This window comes from Schistocerca piceifrons, chromosome 2, assembly GCF_021461385.2.
Source record: "Schistocerca piceifrons isolate TAMUIC-IGC-003096 chromosome 2, iqSchPice1.1, whole genome shotgun sequence".
In the NCBI taxonomy this organism is placed as follows: domain Eukaryota; kingdom Metazoa; phylum Arthropoda; class Insecta; order Orthoptera; family Acrididae; genus Schistocerca; species Schistocerca piceifrons.
Window position 1 is genome coordinate 465,933,147 of NC_060139.1, and position 13,421 is coordinate 465,946,567.

The following is a 13,421-nucleotide window of genomic DNA, read 5'->3' on the forward strand; positions in this document are numbered from 1 at the left end:
GTCTATCAAGTAGCCTCAGTAAGGAGTTTTAAAGTAGAGACTATGTTCAGTCAATGCCTATCGATCCAGCATAAAAGTCTTGCAGTTGAGATTCGGTAAGCTGGAGAAGACACAGGAGCAGTCCTGCTGCTAAGTTCATATTCGGTCTGGAGGTTGGAGGATGTGATTCCAGTAGGTTGACAGAATGATGAGAGGTTGTCATCACCTCTGTGTTAGAGCTTGGCAATCTTGTGAAGGTGAGATTCTGTTCAGGCAGAAATTCCACTTGTGTGAAGAGTTTCATGAAATAAACACAGAATAAAACTTTTATTTCTGAAGTTGCAATTCATCTGAGTCTCCTTTTATCCTTGCTCATCATCACGGATAGGTAAATTTCAAAGGATTGTAAGTTCATTAAGTGCAAGACTCCTCCTCACTTTTGCAAAATGGTTGAATTCCCTTGCAAAATGGTTGAATTCCCTTTAGTACTCACCCCTGTTGCTCAATCTCCTGCAAAACCCATGCTTGAAATGTGACATTGCTTAATGTGTAGTGTTGCCAACATATAAGATCTTTTTCCTTCATCTACATGAGAGTGATAGACCACAACATTTCATCTCAAGTGTTTGCATGTCACTTGAGCACATTTACCACTATTCTGTAGTCCGTTCCAACAGTTTGTCAGTATCTACTGTGTCGTCAATTTAGTGCACTTATTCCTTTTACACATGATATATTTCTAATTACACGAGACTAGTTAATAAAGACAGGACTGTGTTAAGCAGTTACATTTTTAGTGTACCACACCTCTGTTGGTAAAAAGGAACCCTTATAGAATTTCTTTCTTGTCTGTCTTTCCACCTGTGCAACTGTTAAAAATAATTTTTCTCAGGAACAAGTACACACATTAAGTTGAAACTTATGTCACATGTTTAAGGTCTATGGTCGCTTGATGCTGTAAAAAAGTTAAGCATCAAAGTCAATTCCGTCAAAATGTATGGCAATGTATGTCACGTACTTGAATACTTGCAAACTCACTCATTAAAATATATAAGGTACTTCCCACTGACTTAGAATAATGAAATTTGGCAAGAAGCAAGTGTCAGAGTATAAGTAAAGGGAAAAAATTAGAACATCGCTAATTTGTAATCGTAAATTAAAAGAGTCTCAAAAATCTTGGAATTCTTGGGACCCATTTCTTGCCTGTGTCAATGGCAATAACAGATAAAAATCATCGAGATTTTCAATTCCCATGATGAATGAACTGCATATGTACATAATTGAGTTTGTATGGAACCCTCAGAGTGTGAGTCCTACACACATCTGCCCTATTTTCTTTTTAGTTTTACTTCGGTATAGGCTGTGGTGACAGCCATATATGGATGATACGCTTACAGGTGCACAACCTCCTTGGAGTGCATTATCCAGACTTATATAACATGAAGGCCTTATATGATGGTCTAAGGCATCACCAAGTATCATAACAGTATAGTTACTTTCAATGTTGGATACCATCATCAGTGATCAGCAGATCTGGAAAGTTATGGAACACTTCTGCACAGTCCTGAAATTATTATTCGTACATAACAGACAGCTGCACTCTACAGTCTATGCCTTTTCAAAATTTGTTCTCTGCATCTTATTTCACTCTGTCATACATCTCAGCATATCTAAGAAAACAGTGTCAAGTTGTCAACTTGTGCATGACATTAATCATGTTTAGTTTAGGAAGAAGACTAGGATTTAAAGAGTCCCACACTGACAAGGTCATTAAGGAGAAAAAACAAGCTTAAGCTAGGAAACAATGAGGAAGGAAATCAGTCAGATACTTGTTAGAGGAAATACATCAGCATTTACCATTAAATAATTTAGGGGAACTATGGAAAATGTGGATTACTGAACAGAGATTTGAATCTTACTCATCTTGAATATGAGTCCAATATTTAAACACATTTAATTTATTTTAGTTAGTTAGTGTTCCACAGATCACACTCGCAATGTATGTTATAATGTGGAACTTGTCAATTAAACACAATCTACACACATTTGAAGCATCCAATACATGCAGACTTTGGACAAGTAGAACCTATTTACGATCCCTTTTCTCATGAAGTCATCAGTGTCTAACTGCGTAGCATACAGAGTGTCTTATTTCAATGGGAATTGTCTTCACTTATACAGAATTTGGGGAAGTAATGTTGTTTTACTGCTCAGTTTTGTTAACTGTTTGTTTCCATTAATATATCTGATAGACAGACTGAATTTCACTGGTTTATAACGATTCCTTCAGTGTGAAGCAATTTTCACACATAATGCTTCAGACCATGCTACAAGGAAAATGCAGGTACTTTCCTTTATAAACTTAGTCTTTTGAATCAGAAAGGTATGAACTATGCTACTAAAGCCTTTTCATTATTTTCCAATGGAAAAAAAAGATTACATGGGGTTACAAAAATGGTTTTCTCCACAATGTAATTTGAACTGTGTGTGCGTGTGTGTGTGTGAGAGAGAGAGAGAGAGAGAGAGAGAGAGAGAGAGAGAGAGAGAGAGAGAGAGAGAGAGAACAATACTTAACAACTTCTGTGTCTCCACTGTTAATATTGCGTTCTTTTTAACATGAGTTTTAAACAATAAACAACATTCATGAAACTCACATAAATGTGTTATAATATAATACTGTGTATGCAGAGCCAATGAGTAACTACCAAACCACAATAAATACATTTAATGGTATTAAATGTCTTTTTAACATAAATTATCACAGTCTGAGATTATTTCAGTCTATCTTTCCCATGACAGTAGTTTTGGTCAACCTCAATATAAAAAAATTAAAGCTATAAAATCTAATCATGAAAGTCAACAATGGAAATTAATGAATATAATTTTTTTCATTTATGACATTCACGTTAAAGTCTATCACTGACAGAATAATCTTCTGCAACAGTTAGAGTAGCCAAATTATCATTAACTTTGTACTTTACTGTCCTTTCCTGACTCTAACATTACATACAATATGAAGTTGGTTGTAATGTATTCATTGTTTCTTTGGCCCTACCCACCACAGTTTTAGACTGTTTTCACTTTTTGTTTTGACTTTTGTAATATGGCAGTCTGAATCATATTCTGTAGGAGACTGATCTGTATCTGAACTGCTGTCAGAAAAGAGATCCTCAAAATGCCTCTGCCCTGAGCAAGTTGCAAGAACTGGATACTGCTTATGTATGCTGTAAGAAAGAACAAAATGTATTAATCTTTTGATGACCATTATTAAATGTATTTAAACTAATATGAAATTATTTGAAAGTACTTGACATTTAATGCTGATGCCAATAACAAAAAATTACTTGAATAATTCAGAGTGTGTAAACATAGCAGTACTACAGAACAGTTCTTTTTCCACGGTGTGCTGATTTCTCTCGCCACTGAAGTTGGCTGACAATGTCGTACAAAACCTGGTTACAACCTTTTAATATTCTGTGGTAAAGATCGTAATTCTCCAGTAAAATTTTAATAAATAATTTTCTTTTCTCTTACATCAACTGCTAACATGGTACTGTTCTCTTTTTCTGAGTTCAACACTCCTTAACATTATGAATGTGGTGGGATTGCTTTCCAACCCATCTCTTGCGTCAATCCCACCACAGTGGGAGTAACTGTCAGTGCTGTAAATGTGTACAACCCTTTTTACTCTCTTTCTTTTTGTATGTTAGGCACATTCTGTATCATGAGCAGAAATGTGTACAACAGCTCTTTCCTTTTACTTTTTTTTTTTTTACATAAAACACACCCTATATCAAGAGTGTGAAGAGATGCAAGAAAAATAAATAAATGCTGTTATTTAACATCACATTATAATTTTATTTTAGTTCAATATTATTCAGGGGAGCTCGAACAATGAAAATGACAAAATTAACAATTTTTTTTCATTATCAATTTATTTGGAGTTTTCTGAATAAAACAAATCAAGTTCCACCCTTCTAAGTGTGTTTTTTATCACTGCAAAGTTGAAGCGCCGCGTAAACGGTTGTAGCGACTTGGTGTGTCATCTCTGACAGCGCCACTCGCTGGCTACAAGCAGGGTATCTTTACAGAATTAGACAGTATTTTGTTTTCAAACGTTGTATGGCATTATCCCTGTGACAAGTGACTATTTACATAGGCAAACATAAACGCTATACCGTGTGTGTTGACTTGTGGAGTTTGCTTTGTGTTGTTTAGCTGTTCAATTTTGCGTATTTGACGAATTTTGCTCATACCTGTTTTACGTATTTGGTTTGTGGATATCAATATGCCCCGTTTCACCAATCGAGTGTTTAAGAAAAGGCACAGTGATTGGAAGAAGAAATCTTTTGTTGTTTCGAAGGGAGATGCTGCTCAGACTGCTTCACCTACTACTCCAAAATAATGTGATAGAACTTATTCCAGCAAGAAACTTTGTGACAGCAAAGAAAAATTTGAAACCTATGAAAGTGACAGTAATGATGTGAATGAAATAATTAACATTTCCTTGCCCTCTAATATTTTGAAACATTTCGTATTGTGCCAAGTTTGCATAGAAAGAGGACTGGAATTGAAAATAATGTCACACACTGGTTTGGCATGTAAAATGTTATTGAAGTGTAATAAATGTGCTGCAGAAGTTTCGTTTTCTAATTCTAACAGCATTCCTCACAGTGGTAATAGTGGAAAGAAGGTGTGTGATATAAATGTTAGGTGTGTTAATGTTAGGTTAGTGTATGGCTTGCGTTGCATTGGCAAGGGACAATGTTATGTGGAATTATGAACTTTCCAAAACCACAAACTAAGTTTGGATTTTATAATGAATTGGTGGGATTTTCTGCTGAAGATATTGCTCAAGCAACAATGAAGAATGCAGTTGAAGAAGCTGTGACAGATAATGGGAATTGTAGAGATTTAACTGTTGCTTTAGATGGATCATGGCAACATAGAGGTCATAAATCTCTAAATGGAGTTGTGACAGCTACCAGTGGAGACAGTTGCAAAGTAATTGATGTTGCTATTCTCTCAAAGCATTGTAGATGTAGGGCAATACCAAGGACGAACATAGTGAAAGTTGTGAAGCAAATTTTCATGGCACGAGTGGAGCGATGGAAGTAGAGGGAGTGGAAGCAATTTTTTCCAGATCACAGGAGTGGTATAATGTATGATACACAAACTATCTATGAGATGGTGACTCTAAGGGATATAAAGCTGTAGGGGAACTCAAATCTTATGGCAATGAAATTCACATTAAAAAACAGGAGTGCATTGGCCATGTGCAGACGCGCATGGGGGCTCACTTGCACAAACTAAAACAGATATTAGGATACCAGAAGCTTAGTGATGGTAAGAGCCTTGGAGGAAGAGGAAGATTAACAGATGAAGCAACTGATAGATTGCAGAGGTATTATGGGTGTACAATTAGGCAAAATACATGAGGAGAGCAGTATGGGCATTATTTTTTCATACTGCATCAACAAATGAGCACCCACAACATGCACTGTGCCCCACATGTGATGACTCATGGTGTAAGTACCAATCAGGAAAGGAATATGCCCATAAAAATAGTTTTCCAAATGCTGTAATTGATGTAATTAAGCCAATATTCAGAGATTTATCATAGCCAAGTATATTGGAAAAGTGTTTACATGGGAAAACACAAAATCCAAATGAAAGTGTAAATAATTTCATTTGGATTAGGATCCCCAAAAGAGTGTTTGTACAGATAAAAACATTGCATTTTGGAGTGTATGATGCAGTGGCAACATACAATGAAGGAAACATTATCAAATGTGATGTTCTGAAACTTTTAGGTTTCCAACCAGGACACAACACCATTTCCACAATGCACCTAATTGATTAAGAAAGTCTAAGAGGTGCAGGAAAGAGACAAAAGCCTACAACATGCAGCAAAAGGGAAGAAAAGACCAGTCAAATGGAAACTAACACTGGAAAAAGAAGAGGATGCTGATAATCCTTTTATGGGGCAGGAATGTATTAAAAAACTTTGGGAGCCATTTCCCGTAACTTTAAAATTTGTATCTCTTTAGAACATTTTCTCAAAAACTGGTAACAGTATATCAATGAAATTTATACACAATATTGTTTATTTAGTTTCCTTCATTTTTATAACAAATTGTAAAAAAATATTGTATAATTCAAGAGTTATACAAGAAAAAGTGCAAAAATAGAGAAAAAAATAAGCATCTGTTTAAAAAAATTGTAAAATAAAAACCAATACATATTTCTTAACATGGCAATATAACTTTGTAGAGAAATATTCACTGAACATATAGTCCAAATTTCAGAACAATATGTTTAATGGTTTTAGAAAAAAATGTTCCTTCTATTTGCTAAAATTAACATGGAGGAGCTGGATCATTCCGGCTCCCCTTAAGGACCCCTCCCCCATGAACCATTGGTGGGGAGGCTTGCGTGCTTCAGCGATACAGATAGCCATAGCATAGGTGCCACCACAACGGAGGGGTATCCGTGGAGAGGCCAGACAAACATGTGGTTCCTGAAGAGGGGCAGCAGCCTTTTCAGTAGTTGCAGGGGCAACAGTTTGGATGATTGACTGACCTGGCCTTGTAACATTAACCAAAGCAGCATTGCTGTGCTGGTACTGTGAATGGCTGAAAGCAAGGGGAAACTCAAGCTGAAATTTTTCCGGAGGGCATGCAGGTTTACTGTAAGATGATGATGGTCCTCTTGGGTAAAATATTCCGGAAGTAAAATAGTCCCCCATTCGGATCTACAGGTGCAGACTACTCAGAAAGGCGTCATTATCAGAAGAAACAAAACTGGCATTCCATGGATCGGAGCTTGGAATGTCAGATCCCATAATGGGCAATTAGGTTAGAAAATTTAAAAAGGGTAATGGATAGGTTAAAGTTAGATAAAGTGGGAATTAGTGAATTTCAGTGGTAGGAGGAACAGGACTTCTGGTCAGGTGAATACAGTGTTATAAATACAAAATCATATAGGGGTAATGCAGGAGTAGGCTTAAAAAAAAAAAAAAAAAAAAAAAAAAAAAAAAAAAAAAAAAAAAAAAAAAAAAAACAGGAACGCACATAAGCTACTACAAACAGCATAGTGAATGCATTATTGTAGCCAAATAGACATGAAGCCCACGCCTACCACGGTAGTACAAGTTAATATGCCAACTAGCTCTGCAGATGATGAAGAGATTGAAGAAATGTATGGTGAAATAAAAGAAATTACTCAAACAGTTAAGGGAGACAAAAATTTAATAGTCATGGGGGACTGGAATTCGATAGTAGGTAAAGGAAGAGAAGGAAAAGTAGTAGATGAATATGGACTGGGGGAAAGGAATGAAAGACGAAGCTGCCTGGTAGAATTTTGCACAGAGCATAACTTAATCATAGCTAACACTTGGTTTAAGGATTATGAAAGAACACTGTAATTGTGGAAGAGGCCTAGAGACACTGTAAGGTTTCAGATAGATTATATAATGGTAAGACAGAGATTTAGGAACCAGGTTTTAAAATGTAAGACATTTTCAGGGATAGATGTGGACTCTGACCAAAATTTATTGGTTATGAACTGTAGGTTTAAACTGAATAAACTGCAGACAGGTAGGAATTTAAGGAGTTTGGACCTGGATAAACTGAAAGAACCAGAAGTTGTAGAGAGTTTCAGAGAGAGTATTAGGGAACGACTGGCAACAACAGGGGAAATAAATAGAGTAGAAGAAGAATGGGTAGCTTTGAGAGATGAAATAGTGAAGGCAGCAGAGGATCAAGTAGGTAAAAAGATGAGGGTTGGTATAAATCCTTGGTTAACAGAAGAGATATTGAATTTAATTGATGAAAGGAGAAGTTAATAAAGTGCAGTAAATTCAAGCAGGCGAAAAGGAATACAGACATCTCAAAAATAAGATTGACAGTTAGTGCAAAACCGTTAAGGGGGGATGACTAGGGGACAAATGTAAGGATGTAGAAGCATATATCACAAGGAGTAAGATAGATGCCGCCTACAGAAAAATTAAAGAGACCTTTGGAGAAAAGAGAACCACCTGTACGAGTATCAAGAACTCAAGTGGAAAACCTGCCTTAAACAAAGAAAGGAAAGCAGAAAGGTGGAACGAATATATAGACGATCTATACAAGGGCAATGTAGGCTTGAGGGCAATATTATGGAAATGGAAGAGGACGTAGATGAAGATGAGATGGGAGACATGATACTGCATGAAGAATTTGACAGAGCACTGAAAGACATAAGCACAAACAAGGTCTCTGGAATAGATAACATTCTGTTCTGGGACAGCCAGCCATAACTAAACACTTGCATCTTGTGGGCAAGATGTATGAGACAGCCTAAATACCCTCAGACTTCAAGAAGAATATAATAATTACAATTCCAAAGAAAGCAGGTGTTGACAGGGGTGAAAATTTACCGAACTATCAGTTTAATACGTCAAGGTTGACAAATACTAACATGAATTCTTTACAGATGAATGGAAGCTAGATTAAGGAAAGGCAAACCTATGTTTATAGCATTTGTAGACTTAAAGCTTTTGACAGTGTTGACTGGAATACTCCCTTTCAAATTCTGAAGGTGGCAAGGGTAAAATACAGGGATCGAAAAGCCATTTACAATTTGTACAGAAACAAGATGGCAGTTATAAGAGTTGGTGGGCACGAAAGGGAAGCAATGTTTGAGAAGGGAGTGAGACAAGGTTGTAACCTATTCCCAATGTTATTCAGTCTGTACACTGAACAGGCAGTAAAGGAAACCAAAGAAAAATTTGGAGTAGGAATTAAAATCGAGGTAGAAAAAATAAAAACCTTGAGGTTTGCTGATGACATTGTAATTCTGTCAGAGCAGCAAAGGACTTGGAAGAACAGTTGCACAGAATGGACAGTGTCTTGAAAGAAGGATATAAGATGAACATCAACAATAGCAAAACGAGGGTAACGGAATGTAGTCGAATTAAATCAGGTGATGCTAAGGGACAGATTAGGATATGAGATACTTAAAGTAATAGATGACTTTTGCTATTTGTGCAGCAAAAAACTGAGGATGGTCAAAGTAGAGAGGATATAAAATGTAGACTGGCGACGGCAAGGAAAGCATTTCTGAAGAAGAGAAATTTGTTAACATCAAGCATAGATTTAAGTGTCAGGAAGTCTTTGCTGAAAGTATTTGTACTGAGTGTAGCCGGACAACAAACAGTTTAGACAAGAAGGTTAGAGAAGATTTTGAAATGTGATGCTATAGAAGAATGCCGAAGATTAGATGGGTAGATCACGTAACTAATGAGGTACTGAATAAAAAAGGAAGTCGTGGAGAGAATAGGAGTCTGTAGCACAACTTAACTAAAAGAAGGGATGTGTTAGTAGGACACCTACTGAGGCATCAAGGGAAGAAAGTGTGGAGGGTAAAAATCATAGAGGGAGACCAAGAGATGAATACACTAAGCAGATTAGAAGGACGTAGGTTCCAGTAGCTACTCAGGGAAGAAGAGGCTTGCACAGGATAGAGTAGCATGGAGAGCTGCATCAAACCAGTCTTTGGACTGACAACCACAACAACACAACATTGTTAAGGATGTTATTGTGCTACAAACAAAGTGGAAATTTTTTATGGAGCCCACTCAGTTGTTACAGTATTGCTGTCAAGTCATTACTCAGTAAGATTAAACATAAAGAAGCAATGCACTTGGCACACACAAAGAAACTAAGCACAGTGGCTTCAGTTCAAAGAAGAAGTCAGAAGCTAATTCAAAGAAGTAGTCAGAAGCTTAGTATGATTTTTCATGTTTCTGGATGGTCTGTTATTGCCACAACAAATTGTATTTCAACACATACACAGAACAAATAGCATACTAGAGGATAGTAAACTGAACAATGTTACGCTCACTAGCAGATCTACAAACTAATGGTGTAGGGAAAGACAATCTACTGATGCACAAAGAAATAATGTAAACAATGAGCAGTAGATACACATACAGATGAACACAATAGAATGTCTTTACAACACATGTGCATGTAATTTTCTAAGCTCCACCCAAGACTTGCAGTTTCTGATATGAAGGAATTCATTAAAATTCCACTGTTGTGAATTGTAACTTGTAGGCCTACCTGATTTCGTAAATGCTGTCAGATATTACCTAGATACAACAAGAAAAAGAACCATCTGAGTCACTCACTATCGGTAGTTTACTGCTGCAATATTGGTTTTGTATCTGAAGATGATATTTGCACCAGTTTGGGAACAGTTAAATAAAAAGTACTATGAGTGACCGAGACAGTATTTTTTATTGTTATTGTTACACTCACAGCACAAGACATGCTCCCTAATAATTCAGTCTCTTGCTTTATCTCTAAAATGAAAGACAGAATATTACCTTAAACCATTAACACAGTCATTGTGTGCCACAAAGGTTTTTAGAGGATGTAGTACAGGATCGCCAAGCGAGGTGTCTGGTGGTCGCTGAATATCCCAAATTTTTACAATACCATTAGTGCCACCTATAAATGTAATAATCTGAAGTTACATATTTCAACTTTATTGTATATACACTCTGTTTTGAAATTTGGAAACTATTAAAATGGTTTCAGAAGATATTATGAAACATGAGGAACTGATCAAGAGTTGTTCAAAAGAACATAAAAAATCACCCATGTAAAATTTCATGAATGCAAGAAAATAATTTAAAAAGATGGAATTTGGCGTAATGCTGACTAAGAAAAATAGGAAAAAAATTTAGTGCCAAATTTCTTCACAAGTTACCTATGCTCATATAAATACAGACCGAGACACTATTAGAAATTACCATGTATGGATTGAGAAAATTAACATGGTTTCATAAACAAGAATTTTACAGAGCAATTACTTACCTGACATGACATAACATCCATTAGGGCTGATGTCAAAATATATTCTTTGATTTGTTGTAACTTCTCGCTGGAGAACAAAGAGAACAGTACCAGGATTTCGTAAATCCCAGCAAATTATTTCTGAATCTTTGCGACCACCACTTAGAAGTTTTGTGCCATCTGGTGAGAAGGCAATGTGTGTTACACCACCTTTCTGCCCTTTCAAAAAACAAAGTAACTGTCCATCTGGTTCAGAATACAGACCTAAAACAAAGATTGTTTTCAATACTGTTCCCCATTTCCTCTATTTTAAAAATATAAACTTTTAGTGACATTTATGCAGTAAACATAAGAAATCTATCAAAATTGTTATCCTTCGTTGGGAGCTGTAACTCTGTACAGCAGAGTTATCATAATATACACAAACACAAACAAAAATTTTAAAATATGAAAATCTTAATTTTGTAGTTATTTATTTAAGTCATGAGCCTTTTGATTACTTTAATGCTGTTCCATGTTCAATTTCTTTTTAACTTGTGTTTAGTATTTTATTTTGCTATCGCACCCAACATTATCTATAATCTGTTCAGCATAGTCTAATTTTTGTTTACCCTTACAATTACACTCCCCTCCATCTCTTCTAGCACCAATTTTACCATACTTCAACAGCTGAACCACTAAGCTCTCTCCCCTTCTGGTACAAATTCTCAACAGTGTTCAACCATCATTTATTATTTTTAATACCTCTTCATTTCATTTTATACTTTGTGTGACCATCTAATTTTTAACATTCTGCTACAGAATTGCATTTCAATTACTCCAGTTCCTTCTGGTCCATATTTCTCATGCCCATGTTTTGCTTCAAGACAACATTCTGTTTCCGACAGACACGTTCAAACATTTCTTCCTCAACTTGATATCAATATTTCGTGCCAGGAATACAAAAAAAAGCTTTCTTCACCTAGACCAATCACATGCTGATATTTTCCTTGGTTCATTTATTTATTTATTTATTTCATGTTCCGTAGACCCAGTTAGTGAGTCAATCACAAGGATATGGAACATGTCAAATTGTACAGGTTTCAATTTAAACTAACAATAAATACAAGGGCAATTCAATGCCAAATTGTACATAGTTTAAGTAAGACATACTATAAATACAGTAATAGATACAATGTCAGCTAGATAACATAACAACCATTTAACAGAAAAAGGAGTTACAAATAAAGGGTAAAAATAAGACCACAAAATAAAATCAGATATTAGGCCTACAAGATTAAATACAGGTACAGCAATCTGTTGTTACAAAAAGTGTGATAATGCTCAAATGCTCAATAAAATCACTTGAACTAGTTCTAGACACAATAAGTTTAGTAATGGTATACATTTTCTTTCAAATATTCATCCACAGTATAAAAAGATTTCTCTATCAGGTAATCTTTGAGAACTTGTTTAAATTTTGGCAGTTCTGTATGAACACATTTGATATGTAGTGGGAGAGCATTGAACAGCTTAATGCTGGAGTAGTAAACTCCTTTTTGTACCAAGTGAGACGTTTCATTTCGAAATGTAGATTGTTTTTGTTTCTGGTGTTATAGCCATGGAATTTACTGTTGTCTTGGTAGATAGAATAATTTTTGCAAACAAAGGTCAGCAAGGAAAAAATATGCTGTGAGGCAGTTGTTAGGATACCTATCTTTCGAAACAAGTGCCTGCAAGAGTGTCTTTGATGGACCGTACACATTATTCTGATTGCTTTTTTTTGGAGGGTGAAAACGTTTTTTGCAAGTGGTTGGTTCCCCCAGAATATGATAGCATATGACATCAATGAGTGGAAGTAGCCAAAGTAGGCAACCTTAATGGTGTCAACTTCAGCCACCAAAGAAATTACCCGCAACGCAAATGTTGCCCAGCTAAGTTTTTTACACAGATGAAGACTGTGAACTGACCAACTACATTTGCTGTTTATATAAGCACCCAGGAATTTTGTATCTTCAACTTTCTGTATTGGTATACATTTTATGTTAATTTCATCGAGATTAATTTGTGATGAATGGAACCTCATATAATGAGTTTTATATGCATTGAGTGAGAGACCATTTGAGGAGAAACAATTTAAGATGTCATTAAAAACAGTATTTGTAGTTTGTTCAAGATTGTGATCTATCAAATCATCAATTAGAATTGTGGTACCATCAGAGAACAGGGTAAATTTGCTGTTTGTCTCGGAACAAAGAGGAAGATCATTAATGAAGATGAGGAAAAGCAGTGGGCCCAAAACAGAGCCTTGAGGCACACCACACGTTACCGTGCCCCATTCAGACGATGCAGGTTCTCTAGAAGAGCCATTTAGCATTACAGTCAGTTTCCAATCCTTTTGATAAGATTGTAGCCACAAGCCAACAGTACCACCTAAACCACAGTATTCTGCCTTTTTGAAAAGAATTTGGTGGTTTACACAGTCAAAGGCTTTTGTAAGATCACAAAAAATACCCACTGGAGACATTTTTTTTGTTAATGGCTTCCAAACCTTGGTTTCTGAAAGAGAATATTGCCTGTTCAGTACAAAGACCAGCACGAAAAACAAACTGATTTTTG

At 35.9% G+C, this 13,421-nt stretch overlaps 1 protein-coding gene across 2 annotated transcripts in view; it reads right to left on the minus strand.

The window, feature by feature from the left end:
* Window positions 1-2,689: 2,689 nt before the first annotated feature.
* The window catches only part of LOC124776709 (telomerase Cajal body protein 1), a 103,012-nt gene continuing 92,280 nt past the window's right edge, over window positions 2,690-13,421 (minus strand). For both annotated transcript variants that reach the window (XM_047251821.1, XM_047251822.1), the window contains exons 6-8: window positions 10,845-11,087; window positions 10,352-10,475; window positions 2,690-3,203 (exon numbers count right to left, since the gene is read on the minus strand). In XM_047251821.1, coding sequence (XP_047107777.1) covers window positions 3,014-3,203; window positions 10,352-10,475; window positions 10,845-11,087 — 557 coding nt within the window. In that variant the 3' untranslated portion in view covers window positions 2,690-3,013. The remainder of the gene's footprint in view (window positions 3,204-10,351; window positions 10,476-10,844; window positions 11,088-13,421) is intronic.